This window comes from Leptinotarsa decemlineata, unplaced genomic scaffold (genome assembly GCF_025532065.1).
Source record: "Leptinotarsa decemlineata unplaced genomic scaffold, Ldec_3_MD MMD2_tig00026330_RagTag_RagTag, whole genome shotgun sequence".
Taxonomy (NCBI): Eukaryota; Metazoa; Arthropoda; class Insecta; order Coleoptera; family Chrysomelidae; genus Leptinotarsa; species Leptinotarsa decemlineata.
In genome coordinates, this window is record NW_027412690.1 from 5,097,894 (window position 1) to 5,114,904 (window position 17,011).

Genomic DNA, 17,011 nt, shown 5'->3' on the forward strand with positions numbered 1-17,011 from the left:
AATTTGACCGGTGACATGGGTTATGTTGGTCTGTGGCTTATTCGCATACTCCTACAACATGAGGAAGTCTCACAAAAAAAAGTCTAACGGGGTGAAATCGTATGATCTCAGTAGCCAGTTCATACCACCTCACATAACCATGCTCTCAAATCGCTCGTGGAGAATATCCAATGTGGCATGAGCTGTGTGGCATGTAGAGCCGTCCTGTCGAAACCACATTTCACTGGTGTCCAAATCATTCAATTAAGGCCAAAAGAAGAGGCTAATGATCGACTTATAGGGCTCGCCTTCGACAGTGATATCCTAGCCAACGTCGTTCTTAAAGAAATATGGACCGGTGACGCCGCCAGTCCTAAATCCACACCAAATGGTGTCTTTTTTGGAATGCATTGGACGCTCTTAGATCTGATGTGGATTGGTATCGTCCCAAATTTCTGCTCCGATAAGTTTGTTGGGGATTAAAATGGACGCCAATATGTCTTGGCACAATCTTGTCGCTGGAATTGCAAAGGCTGCTTATCAAAAGCTTGGAATACTATTCCGAACCAGAAAACTATACACACCTCAACTACTTTTGATGCTTTATGAAGCTCAGATCAGACTTTCTTTGAAGTATTGTTCTCATGTATAATAATAATATATTCATTGATTTCTTCAGGACATCCTGAAATACATACATTATTAAAAAAAATATATAAATAAATGACATATAAATAACAAAAAATAATGATATGATAGAAAAAAAAATAAACGCATTTTTCAATAATTCTAGAATGGTTTCAATATGGGGATATACATAACAAATATATTACACAGAAAAAAAAACAGGGATTAGATTCTATATAGTTCATGAGTTTTTTTTTAAATGGAAAACATTTGTTGAATCTTTCAACGAAAGTGTGAGTTTGTTATACTCATTCAAACCTTCATAAAATAAAGACTTCATCATACTAATCAAATTAGTTCGAGGAAGATGAAATTTTTGAGAGCTACTTTGGGAGCTACTTGTTAAGTGGTTTTGGATTTGAGATTTATATATACAGAATTCTTCGAAATAAGTTGGAAGCAAGTTATGTATTAGTTTAAAAATGAATATCATTGATAACTCGTACAGTCTCTGGGAAACAGACAGCCACTGCAATGTACTTAACATGTTTGATATACAGCAATACCTATTCACTTGTAAAATAATCCTCATTTTACGATTCTGTAACTTTTGTAAAGCCGATACCTCATTTTGGTCAAATGAGTAGAAAAGACTAGCACAATAATCAGAATGGGTTTGTAATTTTTGAGTACATTGAAAGCTGAGATGAAATTATTGAGGAAAAATATATTTTCTTAGTAATTTTTTTGAATATATAATCAAAATGAGCATGAAGAGATAAACGATTATCCACCAGAATTTGAATTCATTTACGAACTCTATTACATCACCTGCGATTTGTAATCTTATGTGGTGTTTGTTGATGAGTGATAGCTTATAACCAGTCGATAGGATCATATATTTTGTTTTGGAGGTGTTGAGTTTTAGTTTATTGCGATTCATGTACTTGTAAACATTTTTTAGTTCATTATTCATTTGATCAGCTAGTGTTTCTATATTATCTCCTGAAATTGATAACAAAGTGTCGTCAAAGTGAAATTACAAACATGGATGGTATCTATATCATTCAGGTAGATTAAAAATAATATAGCTCCCAAAACACTTTCCTGAGGTACCCCGAAAACGACATCGCGAGATGATGACACTGAATCTTTTATTTTGGTTACCTGTTTGCGTTGTGATAAATAATCAGTAGTCAGCCATGACGAAACAGTTTCCCTGATACCAATACCTTGCTGTTTATTTAGTAATATGTGGCGATCAATTGTCTCAAAAGCTCTTTTAAGATCTAAAAATACGGCTATGATATAATGTCCCTTATCGAACTACAAATGATCGGACCGAACAGAAATTTCGGAACAAGAGGAGGAGCACATATTGAATATATGCACGGACAACATGACACCGAAGTACACCCGTAACACAAACTTCAAGGCCAAAATCATAAGCCGCGAAGAGTGGAAGACCATTAGTCATCTCGAAAACATGTTTGGAAAAAACACCTGATATACAGATGGATCGAAGACCAAACATGGAACGGGAGCTGGAATATACCGAGCGGAAAGAAATTTGAACTACAGTTATCCGCTAGGACTATACACATCCGTCTTTCAGGCCTTGCAGTGTGCAAGGCTTATTAAATTGAGACCTCAAAGAAATGAGCGGATCAATATTTTAACAGACAGCAAGAGCGCACTAGGGACTCTGAAAAACCCGAAGGTGACATCAAAAATGGTCTGCAACAATGCATAGCCTGGAACATCGAAAAAAAGTTGGAGATTTGTCTCTCTTCTATAGATACATTCACGTGAGGTTTTCCAGTGACTTGGTACATTTAATTCCACCAAAAGTGGTACATATCAGAAATACGTGGCGGATGGTGGCTGCTCATCATTTTGAGGTTCGACTCAGTACACCTTGAACTTCACTGTTTGGGAACTCTCTCATCTGGAGAACTGCATTCATGTGGAATGAACTTCCTGAGCGTTTTTCCAAATGGATATGATCTCCAGCGATTCGAATCCAATGTGAATCGCTACTGTCGCACATCGGTCTGAAAGCGCCTCAAGGATTCTCCTGTAGTGCTTGTGTTTTGTCCTTTAAAAAAATTGATAATTTCATTTGTTTCCGTACGTATTCATTCAGAAATGGGCCTCATCGCTTGAAAGTGATTCAAAATTCTTTAATGCAAATTATGATGGAGGAAGATCGGAGGTATTACAATCAGTCATTGTATCATGAAACTGGATTATTCGAAGTTTTTTAGAGTTTATTATGGACTGCTAATTCTGCAATCAAGTTCGTACGGTACGCTTTCAATACTCGTAACAGTTCAGTTAAGACCATAAATATTACACGGTGCAGACTCACGCATAATCAAAAATTTATAACGCATCTTGGGACTGAACTCCACGAAAATCTACCTGAATCATTGAGATATATGAGAAATGAACTCAAATTCAACAGAGAGTTGAAAGATATTTGTTGTTATATGCTTCTACGGATACTCGAATACGGGATAACCATTATAAGAGGTGTTTCCCAGAGGCAGAGTGCACCACAAACAGATCTCTCTCTCTCTCTCTCTCTGTCTCGTCCTATCTCTTCTTCTTTCTCTCTCTTCCTTTAACCACCCTGCAAAATTAGTGAGTCTGGTTATACAGGATAAGAATTCCTACTTTGTTTGTTGGCTACAATACAAGCTTGCTTAGGTACCCGTAACTTTCATTAGTTTTCCTAGGATTATAAAATATAAGTTCCCTTTCTTGTTTTCCAAAACTAAACGTTCCTTATCCTGCCTACTATTTCTCCATCGATGTTTTCTACAACCACGAGTATATCGATAAAATTGCATTCCACCACATTAATCTTGTTCGTGACTCGAGACACTCAATTTTTTTCTTAAAGCACTGCAGTTTTTGGTCATTTCGCACTTTCCTGTTTCTCCAAGACCTGTTATAAAACAATCATGTGAGATTGAATCACGTACATACTCCATTAGTTTCTTTGCACAAATGGAAGGCCTATGAGTTTCTGCAGAACGTTCACCTTTTCCCAAGGCAATTGAAATGTCTACGGCTATTTTCCTGCGGACTCTGCTCTCAGAGATGGGATGGAGTGGAGACCACACAAGAGATTTATTTGGCTTTTGGCCACCGGTTGCGAAATGTTCTCGCTGAGAAATATTTTGAAGGAATAAAATGCATAAAGGTGAATGGAGTTTTTTTTCACTTATAGAAGGAATTCTGAGAAAGATGGTTATATGGATGATATGAGAAATTTCCCAAGAAAGGAAGAAATCAAATAAGTTCGATATAAACTTTTCACAAAGATCTGTGAATTAAGTGCTGACGAGTAGTTGACGAGTCTTTTTGACCTGAAACTGAGAGAATTACACTTTTGATATGTTCGATTTGCATGTAGTCGAATTTCATATCCATGCTCTTTCATGCATTACGTTGTGTAGCATTCATTTTGATTCCATAACAAATGTTGGGAGTACTAACTGAATGGTAATCACTGATATCCATGATTTTCAGTATTCATATGAATGCAAATTGTTTCTTGAGGATTTTTTTTCGTATAATTCAATATTCATGCAAGAATTATTTTTTTCAAATGGGCTTCTTATTTCTTCCAGATTTTATCTGATTAAAACTATAATGCACGATCTATAAATGTTTGTGAAATTTTATTTTGAAGTCTCTTTCTTTTTTCGGAAATTTTCCTGATTTTTTGGATAAAAATAGAAAAGTGGAAAGACGAAACGGAGTTTTCTCTAAAGCCTCAGAATATATATCATTACGAAACATTCTGAAAATTTAAATTGTTCAATGATATCCTGTCAATTCACCATTTGAATCACAACGTTATCTTTAATATTGAAAAATTTAAAGATGCGGCATATAATGAATTTTCATCACTTGCATATATTTTCATTCAGGGTAATATTTTGATAATTATTCATAGCGAGTGTGTGAAGTAGAGAAATGTGGTAATATGTAAATCAACAGTATTTCCAATCCATCTTGTCCTGCAAGATTCAGTATCATCATTTTACTTCGTTAGCTAAATCTATAATGATGATAGATGTTATTTTTCGAAATGAATTCCAAATTTATTTTATTTATTGAAGAATTTGATTCAAGTGTAACGTTATATGTGATACGAGTATGTGTGTAAATGATCTTTATTGCTTATCGTGTATTACCTGTCTAAGGAAACCGCTACTAAACTGTACACAGAAGCTGCTACTGACACACCCTGTATGTAAGGAACAGTCTTGCACATCCACCATCCCAGGATCCATGCTGCAAAAAAGATGAAAATATAATCAGTATGATCTCCTGAATTTGAATCTAAATTTTGGAAGATTTAACCTTATGTTACTATCAGTATTGTTTTCAATATTCATGTTAGCATGTTTTTTGGCCTCATATAATAGTAATTGAGTAGACATGTCTAGAGGACGCTCTTTTTTTATTCGAATGATGGTAATTTTGTTGGGTATAGAAGTTCTTAAAACACTCATCATTGCGTGTTTCAGACCTTTATTGGTATCGTAATATTTACCAAATAATCATCTTTTTTCTTATATCTACTTTCGAAATGGAACACTGACTTGCTACAAATGTATGGTATGAATTAGATACTCGTCTAGTAGTGGGCGGTGGAGCACCATCCTGTTGAAACTAGATGTTTATAGTTAGCCAAAGGCAGATCATCTAAATAGTCTTCGAAAATCGACATTGAGAGCTGGTGATAGGTTTCTTCATTCAGAATTCCGTCAAATAAATGAGGACTCAAAATTCTATCTTCGTAAATTCCTGCCCACACGTTAATACTAAATCACAGGTCAAATTTCTCGGAACTGCCTGGGGTTGTTTATGCTCCAAATGTGTTCCTAATTTCTGTTGAATATTCCACATTTCGTAAAAGTGCTTTCATCTGTAGAAAATATATTTTCCAGGAAAACAGGAAAATCAGGTCTTCTTATTAGCCAATTACAAAATTCTAATCGCTTCTTGGCATCACCTGAATGCAATTTTTGAGATATGTGTATTTTGTAACATTTTAAACCGCTATTTTTATATGTCTACAAGCACTTGTATGACAAATATTCAATACGAAGGAAATTTGACTTGTAGATTTCCCCGGATTCATATTTATCTGCAAATTATAAATTTTTATTGAAAAAGACACAATGTCTACTTTACCTCGCCTATAAGAAGAAATAAAGTTGATGATGGTGGCCAGAAGACGAAACGTCGAATAGCAAATCTGAAAATATCATTATGTAGCAGGAAAAAAATGGCATTATAGATGTGCAATTTATTTTCGAATCCTTCGAAAAAAAGGTCAGAAAAAATAAAAACCATTTTCCAAAATTTTTGTTTTTTCCGGATATCTCCGAACATACTCGGAATTTCAGAACTTTCTCAATGGCATATTGTTAGTCAGATGAATGCGCAACTTTGACCTATTTCAACCATCTTCGTATCTCTCATAGTTTCCGAGATCCCAATGGTGAGAATTGAATTTGAAACACCCTGTATACCTATCGGAAAAAGATTGTTGAAGGAAGTGTGTCCAGAGTGTGTTCTGCCCTTGGGGAAACGATGAGTTTGCATCTCGCCGCTGTTTTCCATATCTACCACCAATTCCTTATTTATACATTCAAAAAGACAGAGCGGTTTGTTGAACCTTCTGGAATGGAACAAAGGGCCTCCGATTGAAAACACTTTATGACCACTTAATCTAAAAGAGGATTGACAGAAGAGCCACACAAGGACATTCTTTATATTTAGCTATCTGACCTTAACATCCCGATGGCATTTTTGTGGGATGCGAATTTTTATCGGGTCTGTTCTTTATGATATCCTTATTTTTATGGAGGAGTGGAGATAGTGAAAATATCTTACGAATGGAATGATTTACTTGAAACGAGGCATTTCTAAAAAATATTTGGATATTTGTTATGTGATCTCGAAAAGGAACTGCTGCTACTTAATGAATGAAAAACATTTGGAGAAAATTCGGAAGACTGGTGGTTTATATAGGGAAGCGATTCAAACCAGTGAACAGACTTTTGATGTGCATTGCCTTTCTCAATTGGAGTGAAATTGCTTGAAAGACAAGGGTGATACAGATATCCCACAGTGGCCTATACAAAGTCAATTGAATAAAATCCCAATAAATGAAGTTCTGAAAAGAAAAACTACCTGGTTACCAGAAAAAAAGGTTTCGCGGTGTTAGCACTTGAGAAAAATATTTATTCGATACGAAATTATGGCTCGATGACTCTGCTGACGCCCACCCCAAAAATTGTTTGCTCAATCTGTTTTTCATTTTGTTTTGTTGTTCAATTTAATGTTCATTGAAACATGATTTTATAATTTTGAGTTAATTTCTCTCGAATCCGATTAAATTTTTTCGAAATAATTCTTCATTTCATTGGTGGAATTGAAGGGCGTAACATCAATTCCGTTAGGTGTTATCCAAGTGATTTTGGAGTTATTTTGCGTAAAATAAAATACTTCCAAATGCCTCAATTGTTGAAACTCTCATCTACAGAGTAGAGCAAAAAGAGCATACGTGTAGTCGCCTGGATCTACACTGCAATAATAAGACCTATGTTAACGTATGGAGCCATTGCATGGGAACCGAAAGTTCTACAAGCAACGGCCATCCAAAAATTATATCAAATACAGCGATTGGCTTGTTTGAACATCACAGGAGCCATGAGAATAACACCAACCGCGGCAATGGAATTAATCACGTGTCTGACCCCTCTGGATCTGTACGTTAAGGAGGTTGCGTTAATGGCTATGGTACGATTGCGCACGGCTGGTGTAAACCTCGAAGTAGGAATGGGTCAATTGAGGCTGGGCCTATGGCGGGAAGCGCTTACTGCGCAACCTCTGCTGCAGGCAACAAGTGATGCAATTGAACCCAGGTTTGTGTTTAATAAACCCTACAAAATACAAATTAAGCAGAACACAGAGTCAGATGCTACAAATGCAATACGGATTTATACAGATGGCTCAAAAACCAAAGAAGGCTCAGGATGTGGAGTGTACTCCAGATCACTAAGCCTAAGGATTAAGTGGGGAATGGGAATGGAATACCAGCGTGGTCCAAACAGAACTGGCTGGTATCTCAATCGCCACAAAAGAAATAACCAAGAAAAGAATTTCTGGCAAAAACATAACAATCTGCACCGATAGCAGACAAGCACTATTAGCCTTGAACAGACAGCGTGTTACTTCAGGGCTAGCACTAGAGTGCCACCAAGATTTAGCCAAAGCCTCGGTAGATAATAACATTATCCTGAGGTGGGTTAAAGGGCACGACAGGAGTAAAGGTAATCGCATTGCCGACTCTTTAGCCAAGGAAGCGGATGGACTAAGAATTTTAGGACCCAGTGGCACCCACGGCCTGATGACTTCGACAATTGCGGAACTAGTCAAATGTTACACCCATGCTCAATCTTCAGAGAGATGGGATGAAATCAAAGGATGTAACTTTGCCAGGATCACCTTGGGCGACCCTGGGAAGCTGGCGCCGAAGAAATATCTGGCGATGACCAGGAAAAATCTACGCCTTACAGTAGGATTTCTGACTGGCCACTGTCAGCTGAGGAAACACCTACATAATATGGGGCTAGTGGACACACCTCTATGCAGGATGTGTGAACAGGAAGATGAGACTGTCAGGCATGTCCTGTGCGAGTGCCCGGAGTTATCGTCAATAAGAGAGTGTGTGTTCGGCGAGTCTTGGCCTACACCTGCCGATATAAAGGAGATGTCTCCCAGCGACCTGTCCACCTTCCTGGAAAGGACAGGATGGTCGATGACCTAGGAGGACAACTCCTCGGGAGAATGTACAATGGGTCACATGTGGCCTAAGTGCGTGGGCTTACACTCACCCTACCTACTCTACAGATACAGATACAGATGCCTCAATTGCTTTGATCCATTTCATTTTCGAGTTTGAATCACACATCTTACTTTTCAGATGAAATTTACATTACACTCAAGTCGAGGAAAGATTGATCGATGATTTTTATGATGACGTTGCCTTTTTCTGTGATTTTGTTCATTCAATTCCTCAAGTAAGGGTGAGAATCACCCCTCGATATTTTAATATCAATGGAAGTTATTTGAAAGCCCTTGAAATTATCTTTAATGTAGCCTCGGAATTTGGAAATTGTGTCTAATAGTTTAATGAAGATTCCATTTGTAACTTGTAACATTCGAACTTATCTATTTACTCACGTAGTCGATTACCTTTTCAAAATAGTGAAATAATCATCTACAAAATGATGAAGATTTTGTTGGGAAAGTTTTCGAATAATCACAATGAGGATCGGGATGATATCATGGCCTGAGATGACTGCGGTCATCCAAAAAAGCCTCATTCTCTCAATCTCCCAATTCGATGTCGTGAAAAATGTTGATATAGTAGAAATTACAGAACAATCGCAATGAAATAAAATTATCTCAAAGAACAATTAATTCAGGCCAGTCTCAAATTAGCTACAGTGTAGGTTGATGGACTGATACCTATCAGAAAATAACTACTTCCCTGGCCAATACCACGAAAGGCGTTAAATTATAAACGACAGGTCGCAGTGCAGGATTCCTCACTGAAGTTATTCCTGCACATGCTGTTGGCGAAAGAACAATTATACAACCCACCAAAAAAAAAATTTGTCTTGCTGCCGAAAAAAATTCAGCTAATTTTGCTAAATCCATCTGTGCTGATTTCGAAAAATACAAATCTTCTCTTTGTATCAGCTCTAGTTTTCGAGATATAACATACTCATCAAATACTTAAATATTCTTACATTTCTGTATATTCCACCACTATAATTGCATCATGTTTATAAACAAACTTAACAAATTCTAAGACAAACGCATACTAATGACTTCTAATTAAAGTGTACTTATTGGAAAGAAGAATATAAAACATTGTCGCTGGTGCTAAAAAACATCAAGTATGACCAACATCAGTGTGCGATCTGTGTTGATTTTAGGATGGTGAACTGGGACAACAAGGTGGCTATACAAAATATCCTTGTTTCCTGTGTCTTTGGGATAGCAGGGCTGAGGACCAACACTGCAGTAGAAGAAAATGGCGTTCTAGAGATGCTTTAGTTCAAGGAGAAGCTAACGTAGTTAACGAAGCATTGGTTGACCGAGAGAAAATGACATTACCTCCGTTACATATTAAACTAGGGCTGATGAAACAATTTGTAAAGGCCCTAGACCAGAATCGTCCTTGTTATAACTTATAAAAGATTCGCATTTTACAGACTCGATGACTGAAATTGAGTGTAATGCATGGTGCTCTTTTGTGAAAGTTGTGGAAAATTTTTTGTTCTTGGAAATAATAAATCGAAAAATTACCGAGATTTAGTGGAAGAAATGCTCAACAATTTCAACAAACACGGTTGTTATATGAGTATTGAAATTCATCACCTCCACAGCCACTTAGACCGTTTTCCAGAAATTTTCAGGTGACGCCAAATAACAGATTTGTGCGATCTGGTTAGGTTACATGAAAAGTTAAGGTTTTTTGGGAGATATGTGTAATGATTTTTGTAAGTATATTGTTGTACAATAACTATCTTACTTTTTATTCGTGTTTCGTTTATTTGATGGGTTGCAGCACTACTTATATGTAGATAGTTCTGCGTTAAATTACCCTATATGTAAGAAATGTGATCTGTTATCGTATTTTCTGAAAATGATCTAATGGAGCAAATCTGGTGGCATTTTTGGGTTCAGCAGATCCAAATAACCTAGCAACAGTAAAACAATTTCCGGCAACAAACTGTGTGTTTACCAGTGTATTGGATCACACTTGTAGACCGGTTTCGGGCTGTTTGGCCACTCATCAATGATTTCCGATATCTGAAAATCGAATTGCTCCATAGTATCATTCCTCGAACTTGGCCGAAACGAACAACAAACAACAAACAACATGTTTGTCATCTCCCCATTTGCCTGTGAACGAGGCTAGTGTAATGGTCAAGCTTGGAAATCATTGTATGTGATTTACTTCAATCTTCCTCTTGAAGATGATCACTTGGTGATTGAAACACATGTCGAGGTGTTGAAAATAACGATTTGAGATAGATCTTCAGTAAAATTCATTACTACACCAAAGGTTCCAAACAGTGCATTACAAGTACATGGTTCGATATATAAAAAATGGTTTGAACACGAGTTGTGAGAATTCATTCAACTACAATATTTATGAGAAACACTAATAGCATATAACTCATACGAAACGGGATATTTGCAATAAAGGTTTGAAACATCGATTCTTTGACCTTGGAAAATCTGTAATTTGGGGTGTCAAAATGAAAGTTTATACAAGTTTATAGCTAACCATCTCTCATTCCGAGGTAAAACTCGTAAAATTCCTGGTGACTTGCGTTGGAAAAATTGGAAGCTCGTCAGTCTAGAATAGTCTTTGTCAAAGTGAGCGATAACGCCCCCTTGTGGGTGCTGGAGGCCTATAGGGGGTCAGTAAAGGGCACAGAGAAGATTGGAGGGCGTTGAAGCGGTTTAAGGGGACGATGTCTAATTTAAAATTTTTTTTTGCTTTTAACATGAAATTTACCGCTCCTTTACGCTTAACGCGCGTTTCTTCGTGTCACGCCATCTAGGGGACTAGACAGTAACTATTTCCTGACCAATAGTTGTCAAACTGTACAATAGATGGCGGTAAGCTTCAATGCAAAGCGAGAAGTTTCTAGTCTCCATTCTCGAAAGTACTAGGCCCGCCCGCTGCCTCATATAATAGCTCGCGCGCCATTCAGCCAGTAATGGCATTTGACAATATTACGAAAACAAGTGAATTTAGTTAGCGACTAGCTAGGTAAAGTGCTGTATGTGCGTTGGTGAATACTGTGGGTGGTGTCATTAGCAAGTTTTCAATACTCGATTCTTTACTTCGGCATTTTTGAAGACAAAATATGTCGGAAGCAAAAAATAAGAAACGGCAGTATAGCGCGGAATATATAAAATATGGATTAATTGAAAATCCCACAAATCCATCTTCGCCTGTGTGCCTTGTTTGTCAAAAAACATTTTCGAATGAAGCGATGAAACCCTCAAGGTTACAAGATCATTTCAATAAAATGCAGTCAGATAAAAAGACAGAAATGTGACTTATTTTCAAGAACTGAAAAAGAAACAGTCAGCTCAGCCAACTGTGTCAAAACTTTTTTCAGCGGCGTCTAAGCAAGACGACGACGGACTCCGAGCTTCCTACAATATCTCATTGCTAATTGTTCAAACAGGTAAACCTCAAACTATTGAAGAGGATTCAATTTTACCGGACATAAAAGAAGTAGTAACAACTGTGTTCCATAAACCAGCGACAGATATCCAAAATTATCGGAATTGATGAGATGACTGAAAACATTTAAGAGTCATTGTGCAAACATCTGAAGACTTCTTAATTCTAAATTCAGTTGAAGCATTATTGTTGTCATACGTGAGGTTCATTAAAAATGTGAAAATATATCAAGAACTAGTATTTGCCAGACATTCAGAGGTGGATACAAAAGGAGACACCATATATAATACACTGGAAAAATTTTGTGATGAAAAAGAAATTCCACTGAAGAATATAAAATCAGCTGCTACGGATGGCGCTCTGGCTATGACAGGGTGTCAAAGAGGCTTTATAGCGTACTTAAAAAATGAAATTCCAGATGTGCCAGCTGTACATTTGAGTGAGCGCCTCTCTCAATCACTGCAATATATCATCAAAGCAGTCAATGAAATCCGAAACAGCTCTTTAAATGACAAATTATTTAACCAGCTTTGTGTTGTTGATGATGAAGATTTCAACCGGTTGCTATTTCACACAGAAGTGCGTTGGTTATCAAGAGGTAACTGTCTGATTCGATTTTACAATCTATTTGACTCTGTAATAATGTTATTGGAAAACAGAGACAAATAATTGCACGACAACCTCATCACTTCAAAGAATGAAATTGCGTACTTGACAGATCTGTATAAATTATTTAATGACATCAATCTCCAACTTCAAGGTGACGACTTGAATTTGATTCAAACATTGCTGCTTTTGTAGCCAAATTGCTCTTATGCAAGAATAACATCGGCAGACGTGAGTTTCGCAATTTCCCTAGTTTGTCAGCAGTATCCTTCAACAACGACGACTTGCTTGTTTACTGCCAACATTTGGAGAACCTCCACAGTGATTTCGCAGAACGATTCCAGGACATTTCAAAATTGGAAATACCGGACTGGGTGTTGAATCCTTTTTCAAATGTCAACACAGCAGGATCACTCCAGCTGGAAGAAGAACTCATAGAACTGATAACGAAATAATGAAAATAAAATTGTTGTACCGTACCCTGGATTGTGGTCCATTGTTCAACGATTTTTGATAGCATTTACATTTTCGTATTCGTGTGAATGTGGATTTAGTGCTGTGGCAACGTTGCTAACTGAAAAGAGAAATCGGTTGCAGATTACCGAACGCGGTGACTTACGGCTGTTTTTAGGCATATAAGAGCTTGTTAAAAATCATCAATTCATCCCTTCACATTAAATTAGTTTTAAAATTCAAATTGAAATGTTTGTTTTAATACCATGAATAAAATTTTTCCTAATATAACAAAGTGGTGTTTTACATTACCCTCATCAGAAAGTCTTATTTTCATATGACACACATGATTTGATTATTAAAATAATGATTGCGATGGTGATTCTTAAGATGTCGTAAAGTAAAAAAAAATGGGGGGCGCTGCGCTAGAAAATAATTAATTCTCGAAGTTGGCGGTAGACAAAATGAGTGTTTGAGAACCTCCCGCTAGAAAGACTCTATAGTTGATAAGAATATTATTTCTGGGAAACAAAACAGAAACTTTCCTCATTCCTTGTAGTCTGGCGAGTTCATTACCGAAATATCTTCCCAATTCGATTTGAAATAACTTCCGACTATTTTTCTCCCCCATTCTGCCACACTGCAGTATGAACCCGTTTTTACGTATTCCCATTTCCGCATCCGAATGGCTTTAAATATAGACTCTAAAACCCCTGAAATGTGTCCTCCCTGAGTGCATGCCGACCTAGATTTCCTCTAATCTGACAGCGACATTCACTATTTCCCATCAACAATCCAACAAATTTGAAGTTGCAGGGCCTATGGTAAGGAGTAGCCATAAATCAATGCACCTGTGTCAGCCGGTTTGAGTCGAAACCAGGTCAGCACCCTGCAGGGTCATGGCGCAAGCGCCCTCGCTTTACTACGGAAATTATCCTTTCCACCTCGCCGTAAAACTACCCCACATACTCCGAGTAATATTCAATATCAGGAAAGCGAGGAAATGACACACGGAACTTTTCTTGCAATCTCTTAACAACCTGGAAGTAATCAAACTGAGTACGTAATTTTCGAGTTGTATTGCTCTTTATTACTTTCGGCTTGGAGTTTTTCAGCAGAAAAGTTTTCAGGTTAGACAGAGCAGGTGTGTTGAAGTCTTCATGGGTGGGAATATTTTGCATTCGGTGATATAATTAGGCAAGGAATTCTTGATGAAATCTTGATTTGATATCACTTTTATGGAGGATTCTCTTTCATCTGTTGTTGTTTTCTCATTGCAATGATAACAGTTTGGAGAATTTTGTCAAATTTTTCAAATATTCGTTATTTCTAGATAATCTGCAGCTTTCCATTCATTTCAATAATTGTTTCAACGTTGTTATTAAAAAAAAGAGTTGGAGAATCAAGGACTCATATAAACCAATAGGAAACCGAATTATTCAGAGCGAAAAAGCTCGTCAAAAGACTTTATATTATCTTCTGTCAGAGAGTTTTTTCGAGCGCAATATCAATTAGGCGATAGGACTCAAGGTATTGTACCGATTGTTCACAAAATGGCTGAACCAAAATTTACACCGATCAGCATAGAAGCTGGGTCCATTCCCTGCAACTACAAGAAAGCTATAGTCCAACCAATCTCTAAAAGAAGAAAGAATCATCTTCAAATTTAAATTCAAATTTTATTGAGTCTTTTTCCTGTTAACATTAATAAATTAGATGAGTCTTTGAATGAAGAAAAAAATATACATTGTAAAATCACATAGAGACAGATTAAAAAAAAGCCTTTTACGGCAAAATCATAGAAGCATCACAACACAAAACTGAAACGGTGTAGAATATAGTAAATTCGTTCAAAGGCAAACAATCGAAAAATAGCAAAGAAATAATCTGTAATGAAAAAACCTTGACCCAACTGTTAGATATGGCCTCTGCCTTCAGCCACCATCTACCAACAACAGTTGAAATAAAAATATTCGATCATTTTGCTTCAGAACTGTCAACGACCTGTACAGCAGGACAGAGCAAATGCGAATCCATTGTTTTTTTAACCTGTCACTGAGAGTGAAGTTGCGGAAATAATTCATCATTTACAAAACAAGAAGTCTACCGGTCCGGATAAAATTCCAGTTTTAGTTATTAAAGAATCCGTATTTATTATTGCACCACCTTTAGCACATATCATTAACTCCTCAATCACCCAAGGGAAATTCCCTTCGAGCTAGAAGTTAGCCTCGGTGATTATGATTTATAAAAAAGACGACACATGCTGTATTGAAAACTACAGAGCCATTGCTCTTTTTAGTATTTTCTACAAAATTATCGAGAAGGTGGTCGCAAATAAGGTGACGAATTTTCTAGAAGCTCGAAAATTGATAAGTGGTAACCAACACGGCTTCAGAAGAGGTCACTCAACAGAAACCGGGACAATAGACTGCTTTCAGTCTTTATATGATAGTATAGATGTTGGCGAATATATAATTTCAATAATGTTTGACCTTACTAGAGCCTTTGATACTGTCAACAGCTCTTTTGTTTCAGACAAACTGCATAGCCTAGGCATTCGAGGTAATATTAACAATTGGTTCATATCCTTCCTAGAACGAAGGAAATTCGTAGTAAAAATTGTCGAGGTCATTTCAGATGAATTTGACAAGGAAGCGTCCTTGGTCCTCTGATCTTCTTGATTTTTATAAATGATCTTCCTGATCACATATCATGGGGGAAAGTTCTGATGTATGCCGACGAAACATGTACACTTCTTTCAGATATATCCGAAAATAAACTAAAACAAAAAATACAAATTATTCTTGAGGAATTCAAAAGCTGGTGCTTCAAGAATAGACTAATTATCAATCATAAAAAGACTGCTTGCGTGGGGTATCACAACAAATATTAAACACCTTCAAATTCAGTTATATCATTTGGGGGGTAATATATTAATATATCACGTGACACAAAATTTCGGGTACAGTCCTTGATCAACATCTCTCTTAGGATAAACAAATAGACAATGTTTGTGGTGAACTTGATAAAACTTGAACTCTTTGAAAAATGTTCTAGATCGCAAATCCCTTCTGAATGTGTATTATGCATTTGCCTATTCAGCTATTTCGTATGGCATAGTAGTATGGGGACAAGCTCAGGATATTCAACGAATTCTTCAGAAAAAAATCGTATGGCCCATTTACAATCTTTCCTACCAGACTTCCTGCAGAGACACCTTCAAAAAAAATTATATTTTGACAGTTACGTGTATATACCTCATGGAGCTACTCACATATACTTTCATAAACAGGGAAAACCTCATCAAACATAGTGACAAGCATGATTATAAAACCAGGAATAAAGATAATTTATGGATAAGTAAATGTAAACATTCATTTTATAAAAAATTGTGGCAGGTAGCTATTTCTACAATAAATTACCCACGTCATTGAAAAAAATTAAATCCCTGACTATTTTCAAGAGTAAGCTGAGAGGGCTTCTGATTGCAGAATTCTTCTATGACTTGAATGAATCTGCAACTCATTTCGAAGACTGAAAGAGCTTATTATTCTCTTATATAATCAGTTTTCAATTTGTTTTCATGTTCATTGCTTTTTTTCTATTTTTTATGTATGTATTTCTGTGTTTATGTGATTTTACAATGTGTATTTTTTTCTTTATTTAAAGACTCATCTAATCTGTTAATGTTAATAGGAAAAAGACTCAATAAATAAATTTGAAGCATCTTCTAATTATGATCTTCATTTGATAGAGGAGTTTATAAGCATTGGAGCCGATTGCTTCGGAAATATGAAATTATCGCCAAAATGGTTTATGTTCAACCGAAAGTATTTTTTTGGGTTATGTCACGTATGTATGCGTAAAATAATAAAATATGGAAAGTCTCTAGTAATGACAGAAACGAAAACTTCTTATTTACGGTTGCCTCTCTGCTTCTGCTGCACGTGAAAGTCCTTGATACGATTTCATTCTCAATACATAGCTTTGTAGATATTAAATACATAATCCAAACTTTGCTAAACAGTA

At 36.5% G+C, this 17,011-nt stretch overlaps 1 protein-coding gene across 1 annotated transcript in view; it reads right to left on the bottom strand.

Moving 5' to 3' along the window:
- LOC111512591 (neuropeptide SIFamide receptor-like) overlaps positions 1-17,011 on the bottom strand; it is a 200,174-nt gene that overhangs the window by 14,716 nt on the left and 168,447 nt on the right. Inside the window, exon 2 of the mRNA XM_074182962.1 lies at positions 4,818-4,917. Within this exon, the coding sequence (XP_074039063.1) occupies positions 4,818-4,917 (100 nt within the window). The remainder of the gene's footprint in view (positions 1-4,817; positions 4,918-17,011) is intronic.